This window comes from Trichomycterus rosablanca, chromosome 6 (genome assembly GCF_030014385.1).
Source record: "Trichomycterus rosablanca isolate fTriRos1 chromosome 6, fTriRos1.hap1, whole genome shotgun sequence".
Taxonomy (NCBI): domain Eukaryota; kingdom Metazoa; phylum Chordata; class Actinopteri; order Siluriformes; family Trichomycteridae; genus Trichomycterus; species Trichomycterus rosablanca.
The window spans coordinates 1,613,970-1,640,221 of NC_085993.1; the positions used below are offsets into that span (position 1 = coordinate 1,613,970).

A 26,252-nucleotide genomic window follows, 5' to 3' on the forward strand; every position below is an offset into this window, starting at 1 on the left:
ACTGGGAAACACTAATGAACCAATAAATGACTAAACGAAGCACTTAAGCGTCCAGCCCGGTCATTTTATCATAAATCAGCGTTGTGTACATTAGATTAGAGCTGATTTGGGGTCAGTAATGTGGTTATGTGTGGAATGTGATGTGGTAAACTGACCGGGCAGCTGAGAGAAGTGACCAGATGACCCAGAGTGGACGGAGGACAAAGGAGAACAGTGATGAGGACGGTCACGGGCAATTACTGATTTTTAACACGGCGCAGGAACATGCTCAGCTGTCACATGTGTGTTTGTGTGTGGAAGTGTGTGTGTGTGTGAGTGTGTGTGTGTCGGCCCATTAGCCGTCCACAGTGGCCCTCAGGCCAGGATGAATTCGGTAAAGCAAATGAGGGGTCAGCGTGCCTGGGGCAAGTATGGGCGATAAGGATCTTCTTCTCTGTGGCAGCTGCACTCTGACCCTGATAAGTCATGACCCCTGGGTGCAGCGGCTCAGCGCCGTTCTGATAACGAGCCCAACCGATGCCCGCGACAGGGGGAGAATATGCAAATCTACGGCGTGGTTTTGCATACAAATCCTGTTTCTGTAGGTGGAACGTTCGCCCTGAGGTGTTCGGGTCCAGGTGAACACGTGTGTGTGTGACGGTTACATTAGTGTGTGTGTGCTGGTTAGGGACAGTGTTTGTTCTGCGTGTCTGTGGGGGGGTTGGGTTGTAGGCAGGTGCGTGTGGAATCTATTCTCTGGTGTAAACGCGGTTGAGGAGCAGTTGTTCCACACACTCCCGCCGCTCGGCTGCTGTTTGCTGTTTGTCTCTTACAGTCTCTTAAAAAGTCAGTGTTGCTTTGAGATGGTCAACAACCCCCCCATAAAGAACCCCCTCAACACCAACCTACCCCCCCCCTCAGCACCCCACATTCATCTACAGTGGAGTGTTTGTTTACCTCAGAGTCCTTCAATTATTTACTGTCCTCATTAACTACAGAATAATAACACGACTATCATCAGTAATAATAATAATCGTTACAGTAATAAAACGGTCCAGATCAAACTGGATCCTGTTCAGGAGTAAAATCATCTGATTTAGTGTGAGTGTATACACAGAATTATTTTAAACAATTAAGATCTTAAACAAACATCGTCAGACGAAGGCGTATAAAGTTCAGTGAAAATGCTTCCTTTTCTTTTCTTTTTTATTCTTTATTAATTTCTTTACTTATTTGGCCTTTTTTTATTTTTTCTCTTTCGTTCTTTTGTTCTTTTCTTAATTACGTTACTTATTTTTTTCTTCGTTTCTGTCTGTCTATCTGTCTTTTTGTCTTTCTTTTCTATTAATATCTTTTCTAATTTTCTTCTTTCTTTCTCTCTCTTTTTCTTTTGTTTCTTCTTAATTTCTTTACTTATGTTTTCTTTCTTTCTTTTTTCATTTTCTCCCTCCCTTTCTTTCCTTTTCCATTAATTTCTCTACTTATTTTTTTCTTTGTGTATGTCTGTCTATCTGTCTTTCTTTCTTTTCTATTAATATCTTTACTATTTTTCTTCTTTCTTTCTCTCTTTTCTTCTTTTGTTTCTTATTAATTTATTTACTTATTTCTTTCTTTCCTTTTCCCCTTCTTTCTTTCTTTCTTTCTTTCTTTCTTTCTTTCTTTCTTTCTTTCTTTCTTTTCTTAATTACTTTACTTATTACTTTTTTAGTTTCTTTGTTTCTGTCTATCTATCTGTCTTTTTGTCTTTCTTTTCTATTAATTTCTTTCTTTTTCCTTTTTTTCTTTCTTTATTTCTTTCTTTTTTCATTTTCTCCCTCTCTCTCTTTCGTTCTTTCTTTATTAATTTCTTTACTTTTTCTTTCTTTCTCTGTTTCTTACTTTCTTTCTTTTCTCTTTCCTATTTCATTCATTTCTTTCCTTATTTTTTTTTATTTGTGTCTTTCTGTCTGTCTGTTTTTCTTTCTTTCTGTTCTATTAATTTCTTTACCTATTTTTTCTTTCTTTCTTTCTTTCTTTCTTTCTTTCTTTCTTTCTTTCTTTCTTTCTTTCTTTTTTTCCTTTCTGTCTGTCTGTCTGTCTGTCTGTCTTTCTATCTTTCTTCATTCCTTTTCTTTTCTTTCTTACCCACCGACCTGCACATAACTCACCGGCCCCACTAAACAGATTTGGAATAAACTGAAACACATTATTAGAGAGTGCGGGTGCAGGACTGGCCTGCAGTTCAGACTGGACTTTCACTAGAAATGTGGCACATAACGAGATACGGAAAACGACGAGAAAGCTCGACTAACAACTCTCACAATAATACAATCAGTTTATAAGATTGTTAATGATTATTTATGCATTTTATCACACACACACACCGTTGTGTACACGTAGCAGCTCAGGCGTGCTGTTTGTAAAGAATAGCTTAATTAAGCAGAAAATGTGGGCACCCCCTCTTATCCCCCCCCCCCCCCCCCCCCCCCATCCTGGCCATAATGGCCGACCTGCTGGCCTTCTTTGCTCATGCTAATGTGCTAATGCGTGGAATGCAGCCATTTCCTCCCTGCAGAGGAAGACAAAGAGAGTCAAGGTCGAGGTAGTCGTGCCCGTGGTTCTCTCACCTCTGACCTGTTAGCGGTGCTAAAGATGCGCGCCGCTCTGCATATTAGCAAAATGTCCGTAGTATTTTAGGATTAAAGCGCTAATACGAGTCCTGTTATACACGTTTTTATTATACACACCACCGAGCACCTCCAGCTTTAACACTTTATTTATTTTCATTGTTTTGATCTTTACAAGAAGCTTCATTAATGTCATTTATGTTAGTAGTTCTTCTACGTGCCTCGGCTTTCTGTGTGGAGTTGGCATGTTCTCCCTGTGTCCGTGTGGCTTTCCTCAGTTCGGATTTGCCCTCATGGTCCAATATATGTCCAAAATATGACATTGTACACATTATTAGGACCCACTTTGAACTACAGCGCTCTTACATGGTTCAGAATGCTTAAAGATGCAGCGCCACCCCACCAGAGGTCGTCATGGCAACCGCTTCATCCTAAGGATGCTTTTACAAAAAAAAAAAAATACAATTATGATCAAATTCGGGGCCCAACAGTGACAGTGACTTGGCAGTGGTAGATCAGTGGTTAAGACACTGGACACTGGACACTTACCCCATCGTGTGGACGTCCAACTAGCTGGTAGCACCGCTGAGGTTTGAACCCCGGAACTCAGGGGTCGTGATAGTCCGCTGCACCACCCACGTGCTTACTAATGCAAATTCATGTTGAAATTTTGTTAGAATTGTTTTTGTTTGTAAAAGTTTAAGGACACCTATATTTACCAAGTCTAGATGTTGTTTACCTGCACACATAGCTAACAGGTGTGAAATAGATCAGAAGGTTGCAGATTCTCGCCCCACATCTGCCTGCTTGCCGCTATTTGACCCCTGAGCAAGGCCCTCAACCCTCAATTGCTTGTATTGGATAAATGTATTAATTAGGGCTGTCGAAGTTAACGCGATAATAACGCATTAACGTGATTTCAATTTAACGCGATTAAAAATAATAGTGCCGTTAACGCAAATTCTAGTTAATGTTGAGACTTGACTGGTAGAACTACAACGCTCGGTTACATTATGTTAACATTATGTTAAAACAAACGTTTTAATGTCGGACTTGCCACCGTTTTTCATTTGCGGTTTGTTAACATAATGTTACCGAGCGTTGTAGTGATGCACTTATAAAGAAATAAATACACGCTATATTCACAAGTTGTCGGGAGCAGAACACTTTTATTAACTTATTCTGTTAAGGTACCAAATACCGGAAAGCTGAGTCAAGCACGTTAGTCCATGAACTATGGAAGCCCCAAAGGGTCAAAACACACTCACTTCGTGTAGAAACGGCCATCAAACCATTGTCACAATACAACCACAGAAAAGTCTGTTACAATAACTACGCCTTATCCCACCTAAAGCACCGCTGATCTACAATGTTTGCTGATGGAGAAATTCTAAACTACAATCTGACATTTACTGCCTAGTATGTGAGTGAATAAAACTCCCTTACAGTTTTCTCTTGTCCCAGCAGTTTTTAACATCAGTACATTTAGCATAAAATGTGTTCACCATTTTAATTGTAACATTTCACATAAAAATCCTTGTTTTCTATAACATTTACACAGATTTTTTTTTTATGTGATTAATCGCGATTAACTATATGAAATTCTGAGATTAATCGCGATTAAAAAATTTTCGTTTGACAGCCCTAGTATTAATAAATGATGCGCTTCCATGATAGCTTGTCCCAACAGTTTTGGGAAGGTCATTTCCTGTTTTGGCATCACCTTGTCCCCAAGATTTGACCAGTCTGGTATGGAGGAACAACAGCAGCCTGCACACTGAACACATGTGGGATGAATGGGAACAGCAACTGCAAGCTAGGCCTGACTGTACAGATGTTGTTTGGAACCATGTACGTTTTTGACACCTTGCAAACGCTTTTATCCAAAGCAACTACAATTATAAGTGAATAGAGTTTAAGCACCTGAGGGTTAAGGGCCCAACAGTGGGGCTTAAACCAGCAATCTTCTGATTGCTAGTCCAGTAGCTTAACTGCTAAGCTACCACTGCCTTGTTGTAGATGCAAAAGACAAGTCCGAATGAAGGACTACACTGTAAAGGTTTTCTGTAAACAAGATGCCCTGTAAGCTCAGGCGTCCACATACTTTCGGCCATATAGTTGAGGTGCAGCTTAACTGCTTTACATTCTAACAGCGTTTAATCTGGATCCAGTAGCTGATTGTAACTCCTAGACAGAGACGACGGGTCATTTCACAGCTCGGTGTGGTGACCGTTCACACCTACCGGCGTTTAATCATTAACACGCGTCCAACAGAAACACAAAGGACTGCAGGAACAGACGCATTCCTCGAGCTGATATGAGCTTTCGGAGAATCCAGGGGTTCTGAAATACAGTCACTACTTTATTTTAATTATTTTATATGTGAATCTTAGTTCATTATTACAAGCTGCTTTATCATCTGATTCCCATTCAAATTTAAGCAACATTTTCAGAAATCACCCATTTAGGTCTAGAGCTGGTTGATTATTTTATTGTTAAATTATTACATATATATATATATAGTGGATATTTTTTATATCTATATATATTTTTTGTGCATATTTCATATATTTATATATATTTTTGTGGGTTTATATATATATATATATACTGTATATATAGTGGATTTTTTTTTATTTATTTAAATATTTTTGTGGATTTTTTTTTTATATTTAAATATATTTTAGTGGATATTTTTTATATTTTTATATATATTTATTTGTGGATTTTTTTTTATATATTTAAATATATTTTAGTGGATATTTTTTATTTATATACTGTATATTTTTTGAGGATTTTTTTTAGATTTATATATATTTTAGTGGATATCATTTCTTTATCTAACTTTATTATTTCATTCCAAATTAAATCGATTCACATCAAATTTAAGCAACATTTCTACAACAACAGTTTCCAGAAAAGATGGGATGTTTTGTAAAATCAGTAATAAATAAACAGAGGAATCTGTGATTTGTTAATTATCTTGAATCTTTATTTCATTGAAAAAAAGAGAAATCGTCTATACCAGGAAACACTGACTGAATGGGCACAAATTCCCACAGACACACTCCAAAGTCCTGTGAGAAGCCTTCTCTGAAGTGTGGAGGAGTGATAGAAATGGGACATCCAACAAGCTCATGATCAGTGTCCAAATACTTTTGGCCAAACACACAAACAAATAAACCAAAACATAGGGGAAACGTTTACACCAGGAACCCCTGGACAGGATGCCAGTCCATCACAGGGCTTCCGATCATGTCTGTGTAGACGCCTGGCTGGCCGACAGCACAGATCCAATCTCAGCCGTGGTGTGCTGGCGTGTCACCCTGTGTCACCCGAGTGCTTTATATTTATATTTTTAATATTATTCATTCATTTTCATCCTGCATCATTGCTTTATCCTGGTCAGGGTCAAGGCAGGTCTGGTCCCCGGAATCACAGGGTGCAATGCAGTAACACACACCATACAGGACCGGGCAGTTGTAGCCTAACTACAAGGTTAAGGTACTGGACTGGTAATTGAAAGATTGCTAGTTCAAGCCCCACCAATTCCAAGTTGCTACTGTTGGACCCTTGAGCAAGGCCCTTAACCCTCAATTGCTTAGACTGTATACCTGACCGGCCGATAGCACGGGCGATGATTCAAACCCTGTGTTCCAATGATAGTGGACTATAAAGTGTTCATAAAGGTGTTATAGTGATGGCTAAGTGTTTAAGGTACTGGAATAGTATTCAGAAGGTCCTGGGTTCAAGTCCCACCACCGCTAAGTTACCACTGTTAACCATCAGTTGCTTAGGCAGTACTGTAAGTCACTTTACATAATAAAAAAGCATCTGCTAAAAGCCGAAAATGTATTGGGATGTATGTGGACACCCACCATACATGTGTGTAGTATGTCAGGGGGGCAGTGTGAGGGTTTTTTTTTTGGAAGGGTGGGTGTAGTGTTCAGGAGCAGATGGTAGACCTCTCAATGTAATGTCTGCCATAGGGGACAACAATACGTCTCTCTAAAAGCTTATTGGGGGGGGGGGGGGGGATTTTACTCTATGGACAGCTGGCAGGCAGCATGCCTCAAACACACACACACACACACATGTACACACACACACCCCTCCCTAACCGTCCACACACACACACATTCAGCAATCGAATGGCACGGGCCACGACTTAAAGATCCACCAGCTGAAAGCAAACAAAAGGAGCTAAAATCAATTTTACTGGTTTATCTGATTCTCCGTGCAGCTGTTCGGGCCTTTCATGCTTTTATTAAATAATTCTTACATGCATTTTTACTTTTAAATATGGGGGAGACTTGCTAGGAAAGTGTAGATAAAACTATAATAAACAAATATGTAAAGATCTTTACATCTAAACTATATATTTATATTTTAATCATTATTATTGCATTATCTGCCTTTGCAATACTGAAGTCACAGAAGCCTGTAAGCAAGTTGCCACCGTTGGGCCCCCGAGCGAGGCCCTTAACCCCAGTTGCTCACATTGTATCCAGCCACAATTGTAAGTCGCTTTGGATAAAAGCTTCATACCGTGAATGTAAATGTAATGTTTAATTACAACATTAATAAGCCACTAGTAATGGGAACCGTTTACTTCTTCTTCCCCCTCTCGGCACTGCTGGTAAACACGACAGAAGTGAAGAAATTAATCACGAGCAAATAACAAAGAAAAAAGGACAAAAACACCAGTTTTATTTTTTTGGGTAATTTTATTATCAGTCTGATGGTACCGTAAGTGTCTTTGTTGTCTTTAGTTATAGAACATAGACGTTATGGTGCATCATAAAGAGAACAACAACAACACTAGTAATAATAATAATAACAATAACAACAACACTAGTAATAATAATAATAATAATAACAACAATAATAATAAAACAACACAAATACTACTACTACTAATAATAATAACACTCGTAATAAAAATAATAATCATATTAATACTACTACTACTATTACTTATAATAATAATAACAGCATCAACAACAACAACAATAATACTCATATTGCTATACTATTACTACTGCTATTAATGGTAATAATATTTATATCTTATTGCTACTCGATTACTGCTATTAAAGATAATAATACTCTTATTTCTACTACTGCTGCTGTTAATGATAATTTGACATTTTTGACATTTTTGACATTTAGCAGACGCCTTTATCCAAAGCGACTTACATTACAGTTACAGTCTGAGCAATTGAGGGTTAAGGGCCTTGCTCAAGGGCCCAACAGCAGCAACCTGGCAGTAGTGGGACTTGAACCAGCAACCTTCTGATTACTAGTCCAGTACCTTAACCACTAGGCTACGGCTTGCCTTGATAATAATACTCTTATTACTACTATTAATACTCATTACTACTACTAATTATAATAATAATAATAATACTCATATTGCCACTATTACTACTGCTAATAATGATAATAATACTCTTATTAATACTACTACTAATAATAATACTCTATTACTGCTACTACTACTACTACTACTACTACTACTAATAATAATAATAATAATAATAAGGACACTATGATACACCTTTTTTGCATTTCTCTGATATGTACTATTTAAGACCCTCCTTTGTTTCCTCCCCACAGTCACATGATCACCAGTGTAAAACAAAACAAAGTGACCCTTGGTAATTCTTCCTCCATTACACCATGATGTAGTTTAATTATTAACACTACATATACTGTATGTAGTTATTATTAACACAGTATGCTCCCCTCGAGTGTCTGTGAGAATTTTCTTAAATAAATATAAATATGCCAGACGGTGGATTGTAAGGAATATGTAAGGACTGTCTGTCTTATGTCCAGTTGTAACAGGTTTCACCGGACCCACTGCGACTTCGACCAGGGTAAAGTTGTACGTAAAAACAAACCAAAAAAGAAAGAAAGAATAGTTTGATTAGTGCTTGTTGGTGTTTTGTTTGCACACAGTGCACACGCTTCTCTGTGCGCGCCACCCTTCCCCCACTCTCACTCTCTCTGTCCGCGTGTCCGCTCCGGCGGGGGCGCGCACGGGCTTCGCATTCCGCGCATTCCAGAGGCGCCGAACAATCGCGCAGCGCTTTATTAACCGGAGCGCTTCGTCCTGCTTCATTCTGCCCCAGGAACACGAGAGAGGAACACCAAGGGATCATAATGCGAGTCCTGCTTCACCTATAGGAGCCCACAGTACAGGACTAACACGGGACTAACACGGGAACACACCGGAGCGCTTCTGTATTCTGTCCGGGATGCGCCTCTGAATTCGGTAAGGTTTGTTTTATTTGGATTGTGTGGTGGTGGCCCAGTTCCTGGCAAACTGGTAACCAGCAAATACGGGGTCGCTGGGAAACAGGCCTGCGTGAAAGTTTAGGTTTACACTTGAGTTGGAACGTGGATCAGGACTTACTTGGTTGCTTATTATAAGGCATATAAGGCATAAATTCTAAACTTAACCTTTACAAACCAGTTAATTTGTTCTATGCTTCCAAAAGTATTTTTTATAAGTAAAGCTTTTTATTATATTTTTAAATTTTTCTTGTGTCTGTTTGCTGCTTTTATAGTGTGCAACCCTTTAAAAAGAATGATTTCGACTTGCTTGTATTTGCTTGGTACAACTTTATTATAAGCTTTATATGTTTATTATAAGCTCTGAAAATGAGACGTTGTGCAGTCTGATCTATTCATGTGTTTTTATCTATTCTGGAGCATTAGGGCTAATACGAATCCTAAATGTACCCTTCTACCCCTCTCTTGTGAAGTATTTAGCCTGTTAAGTGAGGCAATGGAAAGGAATCGAACGCAATGGCTGGTGTAAAAATAAAATAAAATAAAAAACAACCCCTTCTTTGTAAAACCGAGGGGATAAAATTTATTATTATATAAAACACACATTGTCAATATTGAACCAGCAATTTATTTTATTTAAACCTTCTGTTCACCCTTATCTCGGTCTCTTGATTGCTTAAACGCATGTTCAGAACTATAGATAACATGAACACCAGAGAGGAAAATATGCCGGATATAGTTTAAGATAAGGTTTGTCCTTCTGGGTTGCGTTAGGGTCATTACCTTACTATTATTTTATTGCTAATGGACTAATAAGTTAATATTTTTCCTTGCAATTCCAGGTCCACCAATCAGGACAGAGATTCAGCCACACAAAGCTTACATATCAACCGTCGTGCACCATATCCGACTGAAATGAGAACCGCAGAGGAGTCTTCGAGCACGGTACTGCACCGACTCATCCAGGAGCAGCTTCGTTACGGGAACCCCACCGATACCCGAGCCCTCCTGGCAATCCAGCAGCAGGCTCTCCGCGGGAGCAGCAGCAGCAGCGGCGGAGGCGCCGGCAGCCCTCGGTCATCTCTGGAGAGCCTCACGCAAGAGGAGTCGCACTTCTTCCAGACGTCTATGCGCCAGGAACCTCAAGGCCAGGAGCACCAGAGCGACTACCAGCACACCGAAAGCCCCGCGTGCCACCTCTACCAGCTCCACACGGAGGAGCTACCCACCTACGAGGAGGCCAAAGCGCACTCGCAGTATCTGGCCGCCCAGAGGGGTCAGGCTAGTCTTATTAAACAGACCGGGCTGGAGGTCTTCAGCCCAGACTCGGGGGTGGAACAGGATTTGGGAGTGTGGGATCTGAAACTGGAACATGCGCGGTCTTTGAGCGAGCGCCTCATGCAGCTTTCGCTGGAAAGGAATGCTGCCCAAGACCAAGTGCCCATGACCTCGTCGCACAGCTACCCCCAGCTGTCGGGTACCGCTGGAGCCGCCGTGTACGATCCGGTAGATCAGCGCGGGCCGCCACCGGAGTATCCGTTCATGGTCAAGTCCCCTGCCTATATGCTGAGCCATTCCCAAGAAAACGGACACTATTACCGGGAGCCGCCTGCTTTCCACTCCCAGCATCACAGGTAAATAGGGCACCCAATCAGAACTCTACCCTGCCACAAACCCTCAAGGGTACACCCCATGGGTACCTTTAATCCCCACACCTTTAGTATGTAGTGTAGACTTGATTCCTAAACCCGGTTGCATCTGTCTTTGTCTTTTCACCAGGTATGTTCAGCCACAGACCCAAGTTTCCCGAAGCAACGCCCTCCCCACGGCGACCCCTGCTGGCCAGGAAGTCATCGTCGGAGGCTACAGCATCGCAGCGCCCAACCCTCAAATGGAGCTTCTGATGAAAGAAAACGAAAGGCTAAGAAGGGAAGTGGAGAGCTACAGCGAGAAGGCGGCCAGACTGCAAAAGGTAATAAAACCGCACTCGCGGAGGGTTCGTCGTGTTTATGGCCCCGCCAACAGCGCATTCCAGAGAGATTATCTGTAGATTTGGACGGGCGCAGGGAGGCAGAAGGGTTTCGGTTTGGTGGTTGGTCAATAGATCAACTATGTGACTGGGAAATTTCCTAGAATTCCATTCAGCCACCACAAGCAAAGCGAATTAACGCATTTTTAACCAGAATGTAAACCAAACAAAGGGGAAACAGATTCACCCGTCACTCTAGCTGGGTTTTTTTAAAGGATTTATTTGTCTTTTTGGATCAATAGGCCATAAACTGAAACATAGCCCCCTAATGTTTCGGGAAGGAAGGAGGGGGGGTTGGATGTCTTTAAGCTCCTTTGTCTGCCAGTTGGTGCAGATGCCTTAGCTCCTCCGAGTGTGCCCGGGTGCGCGGGGGGGATTCGGGACGGCCTGCGGCTGACAGGCGAACCCCACAGCTGTGGGATCCCAGAATGAATGGCCTCTTTACTTTCACCCCCAAACGTAGATCCTGCGTTTGGATGGAGCGTGTCTATGATTTATCTACCGTTTGGTCCTGTCCTTTTGATAGCAACCCAGATATGTCTAGGCATAGGAAGGCGAGTATGCGGGCTGATGTGTCAAGGCTCGGTCGGTACACATCCTGTTTCTTTGTTCCCGGGCCTTCACCTTTGGCGTATGTTCAAACACCTGGGACTTATAAGCACCCTTTCAGGAATGTTGATTCAATTCCCAGTCCCCAAACCGCCCCGTGAGAGAGTGATTCACTCGCGGGCAGGCGAAACAAGCACCCGGGGGCCAAGCGCATTCCTCCCTGACTCTTGTTCACACCGATCTTGGCTCGGTTACCTTCAGGTATACCTCATAAAAAGCTTCCTTTAATCTAGCTTTGATGTACCTGACAATGCCGCTTCTGCTTCCCCTTCAGCTGGAGCAGGAGATCCAGAGGATATCCGAGGCGTACGAGACGCTCATGAGGGGCTCGGCCAAGCGAGAGGCGCTGGAAAAGACCATGAGGAACAAGCTGGAATGCGAAATCAAGAGGCTCCATGATTTCAACAGAGACCTCAGGGGTGAGTTGTGCTCCGTAGAGGTTTCGTACGCCGATAAATCCTGTTTAAACGCAAGAGGTTTGGACGGGCGCTTGATTTTAAAATCTGTGTCTTATTTTAGAGCGCCTGGAAACTGCGAGCAAACAGAGAGCTGCCGTGGAAGATGAAGATCGCAGCCAGCACGTCTTTGCCAAACTGGCCGAGCAGAGTATGTACAAATCCAGCGATCCTTCTTAATTTATTGTTAAACCCTGGGCTGGTGAAAACATTTAGGCTTTTTTATTTGTTATTGCGACATTCCTGGTGCACTGCAGCACTCCTTTGCATGTCTGCAATAGCTGCAATTCCTGACAAAGCTCTTGTTTTGACAAATCGCATTCCAAGATTACGCTCCTGTTAGCGTTGCAAAGGCCAGCTCAACTTTGACAAATTGCGCCAGCACGTTAAGTTCGCTTTTAGCCGTGGCTCTTTTGTAGCTTGTAACGGAGGCCCGAGGAAGGGGAACGTACTCTTTACAAACTCCGAGGGCCGCTCATTATGAACAGCGCCTGTAAACGCGGCCCGGATTCCTGAAATATTTTAGGTATTCTGGGCTATTCTGTTCGTCTGGAATGCCCCCCTACCCCCTCAGCTCTGCCAAGGAGGCCCAAACCTGCCTTCTCGGGAAGGTTTAGCAGATTTAGGCAAAGACCCAGCTTAATACCTTTCCTTCTTTGGGTATGAAGAATGCAAAAATCGCAGAGAAGTAAACAGGCATTGTGCAACACCAGGCACCAAGGTATCCGGTTGCAAATGGTTGTGCCATGTTTGACTGGTATTTGTTCTGGTATGCTTCCTGATTACAAGCTCACAGGCCTCTCGCTAAAACAGTTATTTGGACCTTGAACCCGAAAGCTGCACACAATCCCTGCCTTGTTATATAATGGGATTTTTTCCCCCGCTAGCTTGACCAGTTTGTCTATTTTTACATTCTGACATATCAGTTCTGGTCGACTTTAAGCCCAAGGAGTCGATTCAGCTTAAGTGCGATAACACCGTGACCTTGACGAGGCATTCGCGCGACTTGTTTACCAGTCGGCCAAAGCCATTCCAGAGCGGCAGCGGATATAAAGACTTGCCTGTGTGCGTAAGTGGATAAGAGGAACTCTGCATTCCATTCCAACCCGGTCGTTTCGAGTCGTATAATCAGGGATCAGTCAGCGAGAGCCAAGAGAATCCGACTCAACTCATTCTCTCTTGTTTTCTTCCTCCAGCGCGCTCGGACAATAACAGACCCGCCGCGGTTAAACGTGTCCCGAAGCGTTCAGCGCTAATTGGGGTTCACCAAATTGCAGCCCAGGCTAGGCTTGGGAGTCTGCCGGATCGTTGGCGGGTCAGGTCGCAGGACAGCGTGTAAATCGAGCAGGATCGTATTGTCCTAGACGTCTGTGGGAAGGCCGTCTCACGAGGATCTGTTAGAATGGAGACAAGACCCGGGGAATGCTGCGGGCACGCCCTGGACCTTAAGTGTCGTAGTCGCTGGTCGTTATGCGGCCCTCTTAACAACTACTCTCGTTGTCTGTTGCATTCCTTGCCTCGCTGACGCAATTTATTATAATACGGAGACATGCCAGAAATACTAGAGGTTAGCTGTGGCAGAACCATCACAATACTTCAGGTTGAGGGTTCCCACCAGCAGGCTGCCACCCTTGGGCCCTTGGGAAATGCCTTTACCCCTTTACTTGCTTGGATGGAAATATCTGAAAAATGCATTAACACTGGATGCTGGAACAGCATGTCCCAGTAAAGGTACGCACCACCTTCTAAACGTTTCTTTTCTGTCTTTCTAGATGAGGAGCATCAGCGAGAATGCGAGCGCCTAGAGCGTGAGCTGCAGCGCCTCAGAGCCTCCGGGGACGACTGGTCCCGGCGACGGGAAGCCCTGGAGCAAGCCCTGGTCTCGGCTCAGTCGAGGAACCGGACGCTGGAGGACGAGCTGAGAAAAAAACGAGCCTACGTGGAGAAAGTGGAGAGGCTGCAGAGCGCCCTGGCTCAGCTTCAGGCCGCCTGCGAGAAGAGGGAAGCGCTGGAGATGAAGCTTCGGACCAGACTGGAGCAGGAGTTGAAGAGTTTGAGGGCACAGCAGGTAAAGTCCGAACCGTTTAGGTCAAGGAACGTCAAACAGCTTGTTTTTATATCAATTATTCCTTACTAATCGTTTTCCTTCCTTTCTTTCTTTCTTTAGTGGCAGTCTCAAGGCCAGTGGGCAAACAACAGCGGTGCCACCTCCGTCCTGAGTGCCTCGTCCTTGCAGCAGCGACTGAGGGAAAGAGAGGAACGCATCTTGGCTTTAGAAGCAGATATCACACGCTGGGAGCAGAAATATCTCGAGGAGAGCACGATGCGCCAGTTTGCCATGGATGCTGCCGCCACCGCTGCTGCCCAGAGGTAAGTCACCGAGCTCCTTGAGGAGAGAACGCCCAGGATCAGGAGTCTTGTGGTCTTCGGTGTGGCTTTAACTCTTTTCTTTTGTCACGGCAGGGATACAACGATCATCAACCATTCCCCTCGGCAATCGCCCAACAGCAGCTTCACCGAGGTGCTGCCAACGTCTGAGCACAGGCATCAGGAGATGGAGAGCAGGTACTTTCTTTTAGTCCAAGATGCCACCAATCGAGACCTTTCTGGGAAAATCTGAAGTCTAGATGTTAAAACATTTGTATTTTTTGTTTTGTTTAGAATCCGAGCTCTCTACGCCAAGCTCCTCGAGAAGGACGCTATGATCAAAGTCCTGCAAGAGCGCTCCCGCAAGGAACAGGCTCGCCAAGAACTCGCGGGTCTCCGGCCGGCCCGTTCCGTCCCGTCCATCTGCACCGCCGCCACCATGACCGCCGTCCGTCCCAAAGGTGAGAGCCCAGACGCTGGCATTCCATATGTGCTGTTATCCAGACAACTGGAGACTTATTCGGAGCAAAGCTATGTAGAGTTGACCCGAAAGGAATGCGCCTGTCCAAAATAATGCCGTTCAGACTGCCGGCGTCGCCGCGCCTCGTGTTCTGGAATAGCCTCTCCGGAATAGCTCGGGATTTCTTCCTGGGAGCAGATGTTTCAAACGAAACGGGGCGACGGGGGCTTAAAAAAGCATCTGTGTGAGAGCCGGTGATTTAATTGCTTCCTTTTTCTGTCTGTGTCGACAGGGAAGAGCCTATCGGATGACCAGACAGCTACGGCGACCATGCCGCCAGCGCCCTGTGCGCTAACCAAGACTCTGAGCCGGGACAGCAGCACGCAGTGCGACGGGACACAGGACGACACGACTGTCGTATCGGAACCGGCAGGAAACACACTGTCGCCAGGCTCAGGTGTGTACCGGGGTATAACCCTGCTCGAATACAGTACGCTATGTGGCGTAAAGTATTTAGACATCTGGCAACCATTTCAAAAAGGCTTCTCACAAGACTTTGATTCATATCTGTGGGAATTTGTGCCCACATAGTTTGAGCATTGGCTAATTAGTTGATATTCCGGTTCATTCCAGAAGGTGTTTCTTTTTAACCGAGCTTTTCTTCATGTCTAGGGCCTTCCCTAAACTGTTCCTGCAAATTTGGAAGCACGTGTTAGCAACTGCTGCTGAAACACTCGCTCACTCACTTTCTTAACCGCTTATCCAATCAGGGTCGTGGGGGGGTGCTGGAGCCTATCCCAGCTTTTCAATGGGCGCAAGGCACACAGTAACACCCTGGACGGGGTGCCAGTCCATCGCAGGGCAGACACACACACACATTCACCTATAGGGCAATTCTGTGTCTCCAATTAACCTGACTGCATGTTTTTGGACTGTGGGAGGAAACCCATGCAGACACGGGAACATGCAAACTCCGCACAGAAAGGACCCGGACCGCCCTGCCTGGGGATCGAATTTAAAAACACAGGTCCTAACAGGCCATGCATTTGTCAAACGCAAACATGGTAGACTCCTGTGCTAAACAGCCAGCATTTTGGGTTCAATGAAAGGGTTATTTTTACTGTTTTGGACTCATTATTAAAATAATATAATAATAGATTAGAATAATAATAATAGAATATTTTTCATTAAGATTATACATTTCATGGCATTTGCCATTTCTCTAAAATAAAAGCACATGTTTCTCTTTGAAGTTGAGGTTAAAGTGTAACCCATGCATCCTTTGGTCTAACATTCGCGACCTCTTCCGTCTCACCTGCAGATCCGTCCACGAAGATCGCCCAGACGCAGACTCCCACCCATACGCCGAGCGGTGCTAAGAGCGACGACGACGTAGTGGAAATTCTCATCTGAAGAACTCTCGCCCACTTGGCGCAGGAACAGGATTCGGCTCGACGCCGTATATATCGGAATCTAGATCTGCGGGGCGGAATCGGGAACGTCGAGCAAACCTGGTGTTTGAGCAGGCGCCCGTCTGTAAGAGGAGGAATCCGGATCCGGAGTTTCGCCGGTGCGGACAGGAGAGCTGAGCTCCCTTGGCTGCGGAGAAACGGACACATCCAAGCTGGCCTCGAATGTACTCCCGAGGTACTTGTACAGAGGCTGCTGTGAAACGGAGCAGATCGAGGACTGTTACTATGATATGTTAATATAATGGAAGCTTTTGTGTATTTATATTTCTGACGACTGCTGCTGAACCGAGTGTGAGGTTTGTTTCGAGTGTATGCGGGCGACCGTGTCTGAATGTCCGGTTTTGATATTGCCGTCATGGTGGCGTGACAAGAGATGTTCCTGTTCCGACTTAGTATAGCTTTTCTACTCCATTCTGTATCCATTCCTGGTTAAAACACACACACACACACACACACACACACACGTTTATCACTGGTTGTTCTGTTAAACCAGGCTCAAAAAAGAACAGTATGTCTTGCGCTATGCCAGCTATACCATACAGGCCATGGATTAAACAGTTTACCAGAATAGTTGGGTAAATAACCATCGACTGGATGCGACTGGACACTCCCTTTGACCAAATTAACATTACAGTTGGCGTTTCTGTTATTGGGCTCCCCATTTTTAACCAGCGGAATGAGATGCCTCCTTTTACGGACAGCCGGGCACCTTCCAGACTCATTTAGAGACACACAGGGATGCTTGAAATGCCAGATTATCATTTTGGGCCCATACCGGCATGCCTTCGAGCTTCAGGAGCTAAAGTCTTCCAGTCTGGAATGTTTCTGCTTGGTGAAACAGGCACTGACCCCTGGTCTGTGTGAGATGGTTGGCATACGTGCTACTATTCCGTCTTCTGGCTCTATTTATTTCACGGTAGCCGGTCCTACTGTGGACGACGACGTCGCGACTATATTCGATCTTATATACGTTACTGTCTTAACTTACATTACATTTCTGCGGTCACTCCGTGCCAGCCTATGATGTGAATTCGCCAGTGCCCAGTAAAGCAAGGCTAAAAAAATGTACCCTGTTGGAAATGGAAAGCCACATTCTACGTCAGACTGGAAGTGTTGGTAATCAGTATTGCACCACATCCTGTACCATCACCGAGCTCGACTTTTATTCCCCTTTTACCCTCCAGTACAAACCTCTTGCTGGTCGATGGTTTGTACTGGAGGCGTGCAGGTTTTGCTCCTTGGGACTGTTTACAGTGAGGACTGTTGGGAAAAGAGAAGATGTTAATATATTTTGTATAGTATTGCTTTTATAGTATCTAGTGAACATAATGCCAAAGATTTGCATTACAGAATAAGTTATATAATTATAAACTATGAGCAGTTGTAAGGTCACGTGTAGATGCCCTGCTCGGTCTGGTTGAACCATACTTAGACGTTGCTGTGAATTCTGCGATGGGATTTTGTATGCCATTAACATTTCAGTAATACAAATAAAACCTTAATATATTATCTTTTCAAACATGTTGTCTTGCCTTATTTATATTCCTTATACAGTATATAATATTTATATACCGACTGATCTCAGAAGCTAAGCAGGGATGGGCTCGGTCAGCACTTGATGAACAAACTGATGAATCAAGTATAAAACATGACGTTAAAATACCTATAGGCAATCATGACCGTACACCTATAGGCAATCATTTCACTTGATAGGTAAATTTATAGACAGATACTTTATTGATCCTGAAGGATAGATGGATGGATGGATGGATGGACGGATGGACGGACGGACGGACGGACGGACAGACACTTTATTGATCCTGAAGGATAGATAGATAGATAGATAGATAGATAGATAGATAGATAGATAGATAGATAGATAGATAGATAGATAGACAGACAGACACTTTATTGATCCTGAAGGATAGATAGATAGATAGATAGATAGATAGATAGATAGATAGATAGATAGATAGATAGATAGATAGATAGATACTTTATTGATCCCAAAGGATGAACAGACAGACAGATAGATAGATAGATACATTATTGATCTTGAAGGATGGACAGACAGACAGACAGACAGATAAATAGATACTTTATTGATCCCAAAGGATGAATGGACAGACAGACAGACAGATACTTTATTGATCCCAAAGGAAATTAAAGAAAAGACAAATTAAGCTGTGTTATGTTGTTGTTGCCCAGTTGTTCGTTGAGTGAGCAGCTCATTCCTCGAATAAACAAAGTATTTACTGTTTTCATGGCTAAAATGCTCCATTTCCACAAGATATAGAACAACTACACACTAAACATGCAATAGAGAACATAATAAACATCAGAAAATCACAGTAATAGGATTATAAATGCCGTTAGTCGTCTTGTTAAAAAGTAGCTGCTTAATAACATAGTTGGATGATTATTGATGCATTAATATTTAAGCCCCGACTTTATACACACAGTAATGGTACCACCAGTTACATGAAAAACCAAAATATGGTCACCCTAGATTAACAAGCACGTGTAGATGTGGATCACACACCCTGACGACCATGCCCTGTCTGGAATGTAAAAAAGCCAGAGAATGAACTTTTTTTTAACCAGTGCAAGTCTGTACAAACTCCTCTAATCTGAGTCCCATCTCCGGTATGATTGGTATCTCTCACAGCACTGAGGAGAAGACACGAGGAAACAGTTCTACCACCGGCTTCAGAGCTAGCACCAACCTGCACAGGAGATCCGTCCATCACTCCACATATGCACTCCTGTACGGCCACCGAGCTGCTTTATTTAGCTGGAATGTTCAGAGGAGCATTAACACACAGAGGAGCGTTCCTGAACATCACCCAGAAAAACGTCCTTTCATTTTTAATTTAGCTGGAACGTTCACACAGAGGAGCGTTCACATCGGCCATCTGCGTCCAGGAACAAAAACATCCTCTCATTTTTAATGTAGCTGGCTAACAATTGGCTAACGTATAATAAAAATTAGCAAATGTAGATCTTAAGCTTGTGGGTTTGATTCTCAGCTCTGCTATTGGTCAGCCCGGCATCTACACACAGACGCTGCTGCAACTACGGCCTCTGCTGGCTGTTGTGTTTACGTTATAATGCTTGTTAACTTCCAAACTAGCCCTATTTATCTGAGCACAGACACCAGCTGTATTCCTTTATTACTAATAATAAGAAACGATACACTATATGGACAAGATATCTGTCTGTCTGTCTGTCTGTCTGTCTGTCTGTCTGTCTGTCTGTCTGTCTATCTATCTATCTATCTATCTATCTATCTATCTATCTATCTATCTATCTATCTATCTATCTATCTACAGTGGGGCCAAAAAGTATTTAGTCAGCCACTGATTGTGCAGGTTCTCCTACTTAGAAAGATGAGAGAGGTCTGTAATTTTCATCATAGGTTGAAGATCTTGGGAAGATCCACGGGATGAGATCTTGACCCCAAGGGAGATTATCAATGGTCTTGTATGTCTTCCATTTTCTTACAATTGCTCCCACAGTTGATTTATTCACACCAACCTGCTTGCCTATTGTAGATTCACTCTTCCCAGCCTGGTGCAGGTCTACAATTTTCTTCCTGGTGTTCGACAGCTCTGGTCTTGGCCATGGTTGAGTTTGGAGTCTGACTGTTTGAGGCTGTGGACAGGTGTCTTTTATATAACGAGGTCAAACAGGTGCCATTAATACAGGTAACGAGTGGAGGACAGAAGAGCTTCTTAAAGAAGAAGTTACAGGTCTGTGAGAGCCAGAAATCTTGCTTGTTTGTTATTGACCAAATACTTATTTTCCACCATAATTTACGAATAAACTCTTTAAAAATCCTACAATGTGATTTCCTGGATTTTTTTTTCTCATTTTGTCTCTCATAGTTGAAGTGTAGCTATGATGAAAATTACAGACCTCTCTCATCTTTCTAAGTAGGAGAACCTGCACAATCAGTGGCTGACTAAATACTTTTTGACCCCACTGTATATGTCTGTCTGTCTATCTATCTATATGTCTGTCTGTCTGTCTATCTATCTATCTATCTATCTATCTATCTATCTATCTATCTATCTATCTATCTATCTATCTATCTATCTATCTATCTATCTATCTATCTATCTATCTGTCGTCTGTCTGTCTCTATCTATCTGTCTGTCTTCCTGTCTGTCTGTCTGTCTCTGTCTGTCTGTCTGTCTGTCTGTCTGTCTATCTATCTATCTATATGTCTGTCTGTCTGTCTGTCTGTCTATCTATCTATATGTCGTCTGTCTGTCTCTATCTATCTGTCTGTCTTCCTGTCTGTCTTCCTGTCTATCTATCTATCTATCTATCTATCTATCTATCTATCTATCTATCTATCTATCTATCTATCTGTCTGTCTGTTTGTCTGTCTATCTATCGGCCTCTGCTGGCTGGTCGAGGGTGCTGCTCAGAGACGGAGGATAATGGACAGCAGTGTGTGACTCTCTGTACATGATACTGATCCCTGTGTAGGGAAAAGTGCAGGTGAAAAGAAGCGGTCGGCTACTGTACAAGTGTCGGGAGAGGGGGGGGGGGGGGGTTGTTAATTATTGCCCTCCTCGGTCAGGGTGGGGTTCAGAGACATGATAGGATATTGATTCCCAGGTGGAGTGGTCTGGGTCCTTTCTGTGTGGAGTTTGCATGTTCTCCCCACGTCTGTGTGGGTTTCCTCCGGGTGCTCTGTTTTTTTCCCCACAGTACAAAAACAGGTTAGGCAGGTGTGTGTGTGTGTGTGTGTGTGTGTGTGTGTTTGCCCTGTGATGGACTGGTACCTGTTCTAGGGTGTTTGCTACCCTTTGCCCAGCACACTGGATTCTCACGTGCTGGTAAACCAGATGATAAACGAATGTTATGTACATGTTATGTGAGCACAGATTCTTCAGGTGCTTCGCGTGCCATCACAAAACAAACGCTAATACGAACAAACACAAAATGTCATTGTTAGCATATTTGTGATGTCAGAAAATATGTGGCCACTATTTGACCTTTAGAACTAACCAGGTACACCTAACCAACCCAAACAAGTAACCAATCAACAGCATACAGTGCTGTTAGCCCCGCCCAAAGGTTCATTTATGTGTTTTTGTTTTTTTACTAAAACTGGAACTTTTAATACTTTAATACTGGATCACTGGTGACAGTACAGTGGCTCAGTGGGTTTTGCTGTTGCTACATAGAACAAGAAGCTTGTGGGTTTGAATCCCAGGGGACTGATTCAGTTCCTTTCTGTGTGGAGTTTGCATGTTCTCCCCGTGTCTGTGTGGGTTTCCTCCTACATTCCAAAGACTTGCACTCAGATTACTTGGACATACTAAGTTGCATTTATTATTATTATTATTATTATTATTATTATTATTATTATTATTATTATTATTATACGTATTATTATTATTATTATTATTATTATTATTATACGTATTATTATTATTATTATTATTATCATTATTATTATAATTATGATTATTATTATTATCATTATTATTATTATTATACGTATTATTATTATTATTATTATTATAATTATCATTATTATTATAATTATCATTATTATTATTATTATTATTATTATTATTATTATACGTATTATTATTATTATTATTATTATTATCATTATTATTATAATTATCATTATTATTATTATCATTATTATCATAATTATTATTATCATTATTATTATTAAATCACAAGCACTGATGTTTGTGTTTTTAAAAATCCCAACAACACTGCTGCACCTGGTAGACTCACACCAGAACGAGTTAAAAAACGGTTTACCAACCTGCTTACAAAATATGGTCACAAGTATTCGGACACCTGAACGTGAGCTCTCTGGACTTCCCATTTCTAAATAAATGTTATTAAAGTACAGATAGAACAACAGCCACTCGCCTGAGAAGTCTTCTCACTTTGAAGACTTTGAAGTACGTCTGTGGGAATTTGTGCCTGTTCAGTCAAAAAATGACAGCATTTAGCATTTGTAAGGCTGGGTGCTGATTTTGGTGTTCTGGGTTCATTCCAGAGCTGTTGAACGAGGCTGAGGTCAGGACTCCCCAAGAAACCCAGCTGGAACAGGAAAGGGCCTTCCCTAAACTGTTAGCATTGGGGTGTCCCAGTACTTTTGACCATACAGTGTGTGTGCACAGTCTCAGATGTGCTAATAAACGTTGATGTAATTTGAGTCGGATGAAAAACGATGCCTGAATGACAAAGAAACATCTGGAATCTGATCGTATCTCGATGTGCGAGCATTCCTTTCTCCCCAAACACTGAGAAACACGCCGCGAGAGCAGCTAGCAACCTGGCGAGAGCTCGGCGTTACGGTCGGTTTTAACGGCTCCCCTGGGCGGTTCAGCGAGAGCATTACTTCATCTGAGTTGTGTTTTATGATGTCTGAAACTCCTCCAGTGATTAATGAGAAAAATGTGTCTGGAACGCCTTCGTCCTTCCCTCCCTCGCTCTCTTCTTTCTGTGCTGTTAATCTCTGGAGAATTCTTCACTCTCAGCACCGGCGCATTGTTTAAATTCCCACCTTAGGAAGTCAGACGCTTGATTCACACGGTGAGAAATAATGAGTGGTGCTGAGCTTTTCGACTGTAGATTTTATTCGAGTCATATTTGAGCCAAAAATCTGATTTATATATAATTTATCTCAGGTGTAGTTAACCAGCGGAGACCTAGTCTTACCTAGTTGATGTTTTTAAATCCACGTGTTTCAGCCTCAACAATTCCTAACAGTTGAGATAAATCATTCATATAAATAAAGGAAATTATCTATCAATCTGTCTGTCTGTCTGTCTGTCTGTCTGTCTGTCTGTCTGTCTGTCTGTCTATCTATCTATCTATCTATCTATCTATCTATCTATTTGTGTATCTATCTGTCTGTCTGTCTGTCTGTCTGTCTGTCTGTCTGTCTGTGAGAAGCTTCTAAGAAGATATCTATCAATCTGTCTGTCTGTCTGTCTGTCTGTCTGTCTGTCTGTCTGTCTATCTATCTATCTATCTATCTATCTATCTGTCTGTATGTCTGGCTATTTATCTATCTGTCTGTCTGTCTGGCTATTTATCTATCTGTTTGTCTGTCTGTCTGTCTATGTATTTATCTATCTATATGTATATCTGTCTGTCTATCTGTCTATCTATCTATCTATCTATCTATCTATCTATCTATCTGTCTGTCTGTCTGTCTGTCTGTCTGTCTGTCTGTCTGTCTGTCTGTCTGTCTGTCTATGTATCTATGTGTCTATCTATCCATCCATTAATTCAATCTGTCTGTCTGTATGTCTCTCTATCTATCTGTCTCTCTTTCTGTCTGTCCATGCAGAAATGGCAGAAATGCTCTTCTGTAAGGTTGTTAAACAGTTGACAGCTGTGTGTGTATATGTGTGTGTATGTGTGTGTGTGTGTACGGGTCAAAGACGAGACGTAACTTTTTAGTGTCCCCACTTGATAAATAATATACAATTATATTAATATAAGTGGATATACCTTCAATCTACTCCATTTGTACATCTTTACTGAAACCTAAAGTAATTTTTACGGAAAATGTATGATTTTTGAAAAAATAACCCTTGAAACCCCCAAAATGTCATTCAGTGCAACGGTCCCCCTACCTCTTTAAGTAATAAAACATTAAGAAAAAACTAATTAATCTTAAGTAAAACTTTAAATTTACTGCTTTGGCATAATTGTACAAATGTCATGTGTGACAAATTAAATAATATTCAATCAGATGTGTTTTTTAATATTAATAATATTCAGGATACTTTCAGTCCCCATTTTCCCAATCTTCAGTTGTCATTCAGTACAACGTTAATAAAAAGCCTTATTTTAATATGCAATCAAGTTACTGCAGTCATGTGACCAATTATAACAACAAAAGAAGACTCCTGGGGACCCTTCAGCACACACACGAGGTCAAAGCATTTTAACATTATTTGATAAAAATGTCTTTTTACTGACACAGTACATTAAAGAACAAAACTGAGTGTCATTCAGTACAACACAGAAAACCTAATATTACGGTTAATCTTGTAAACAAACAAGGTTATTAACATTTAAATGTGAATATGTGTAGAAATGTCTTTGAGCTAAGATCAATGTTAGCTTTTGCTAACCACTGGGATAACTGTAAAATGTGCTAAAGTAAAATTTCTGTCATTCAGTACAACAACAGTCATTCAGTGCAACAGAATTTCGCTGTTGCACTAAATTGACAATGACATTGTTATACTGACTTTATAATGTTTTAAAATTATTTTTAAATATGAAAACCACTTTTTTCCATTCTAGTCTTCCTTAATAAGAGCAGTAATTACAATGAATATTAATAATTATGTTTTTGATGAAGTGGTCCCTGAGATTTCGTTATTGTCAGGTACGATGACCTGCCATTCGTTGGGCAGGTACTGCTGTCTGTAGGAGATGAGGTGCAAGTTAGCTGCATGCTACAAAATTGAAACAGAAATTCCTTTGTGTGGCCAAATCCACCTGATGAAATTTACTACCTTAAGTCTGATGTCAAAATCATAATCGCAGAACCAAAGCCATGTACAGCAAGAACCTCAAAGTTAACAACAAAAGACTGGAAAACATTTGTTCAGTTCATGAAATAAAATGCGACTTCAAATAGTTTTTACTGCTGAATGAATTTAGATTTACTGCAGCAACTTTTTCACGTGTTATGACACAAATTCCAAACTTCCACACTGTTCTGGTGCCTTACAAGTTGTTATGATGGCTTCATTAGCTATGTTTTTCATTGCCTTACTTTTTTCATGATGTAGTAATATTATAACACATACTTGCCACTGGTGTGGCATATTTTCATTCTACTGCTGCTACTTTAATCAATAAAGAACTTAAAAACAAATTAAGTCATGAATATTCTAATGTAACAGGATAATTTGGGAATATGTCATTCAGTGCAACATAAAATCATCATACAGTGCAACAAAAACATTTGCTTAAAATAACTGTAATAAGTAATCATTATATATTTTTTTTCATGTGAATGCAAGAGAATCCAGGCCTGCTTCATAGAAAACAGAGTTTGATTGGGTTTCAAATAGAATAGAATGTGTAGCAAAAACATCTTGTATACAAATAAACAAAATCCCAAGACGCATTAGAGTACAAACAATGCACAGAAAATTCAAAACAGAGTAAGTACAGTTTCTTCTGAGGTTTTAAATCTTTTGTAAGAGATATACTAAACTTATACATTTGAAATGGCTAAGATTGTTCCTTGTGTGTGTATTTTGTCATAAATTAGTTGTTGCACTGAATGACATTTTTGTGCCCTTGTTGTGTGTCAACACTAAAACTATCAAATAAGCAAAATGCTGAGAAAAGAAATACATATTTACATAGGTGACACATTTGTGCAAAATATTAAATGAAAAAATTATACAATTTAACCATTTTATTTTTTTGGTACTTGGAACACCCTATTCGTCTTTCACCCGTATATATATATATGTGTGTGTGTGTGTGTGTGTGTGTATGTGTATATACGTATATATGTGTGTGTGTGTGTGTGTGTGTGTGTGTGTGTGTGTGTGTGTGTGTGTGTTGTACTCTCCAAGTTCTCCCTGTAAGGAACCTCATTTTTGGCACGGCTCCGGTCTGCATACAGCAGGGTGCATTTTTCCCTTGAACTTCTACAGAATGTGCAGAGACCGGCCGCATTCCACACACGTCTGTAGTTTTCCAGGGAAAAGCAGCAACAGGAAACCAGATCTGGCTTTTACATTCTTTTAAAAAATACTAATAATTTTACCAACCCGACGTTTTTCAAACGCATCTGTAGAGTATTTATTTGAGCCATCGGAGAGTGAAATGAACAAATCGGTCTCTACTGAGGAAAATAGAAAATAGTCTTGACTTCACTTGAATTTGTTTTTAATAGAAGTCTAAGAGTTGTTGTTACGTTCATTGACATCTGGGTTAGAAAGT

At 41.7% G+C, this 26,252-nt stretch overlaps 1 protein-coding gene across 1 annotated transcript; it reads left to right on the forward strand.

Annotated features, from left to right (window-relative positions):
- Positions 1–8,733: 8,733 nt before the first annotated feature.
- Positions 8,734–17,796, forward strand: amotl2a (angiomotin like 2a). Its single transcript, XM_062997233.1, has 11 exons — positions 8,734–8,865; positions 9,728–10,519; positions 10,665–10,857; positions 11,798–11,942; positions 12,043–12,129; positions 13,751–14,046; positions 14,146–14,348; positions 14,442–14,543; positions 14,640–14,806; positions 15,098–15,262; positions 16,127–17,796. Exons 2-11 carry the CDS (start codon positions 9,801–9,803, stop codon positions 16,216–16,218), a joined length of 2,169 nt encoding a protein of 722 aa, XP_062853303.1. The 5' UTR covers positions 8,734–8,865; positions 9,728–9,800; the 3' UTR covers positions 16,219–17,796.
- The last annotated feature ends 8,456 nt before the right edge of the window (positions 17,797–26,252 follow it).

Excerpts from the sequence above, each read along its gene's own strand:
- amotl2a (XM_062997233.1), top strand. The coding sequence starts at position 9,801 with ATGAGAACCGCAGAGGAGTCTTCGAGCACGGTACTGCACCGACTCATC. Across the intron at positions 14,807-15,097 it reads GACCGCCGTCCGTCCCAAAG|GGAAGAGCCTATCGGATGAC; the intron begins GTGAGAGCCCAG and ends CTGTGTCGACAG. Across the intron at positions 15,263-16,126 it reads CACACTGTCGCCAGGCTCAG|ATCCGTCCACGAAGATCGCC; the intron begins GTGTGTACCGGG and ends TCTCACCTGCAG.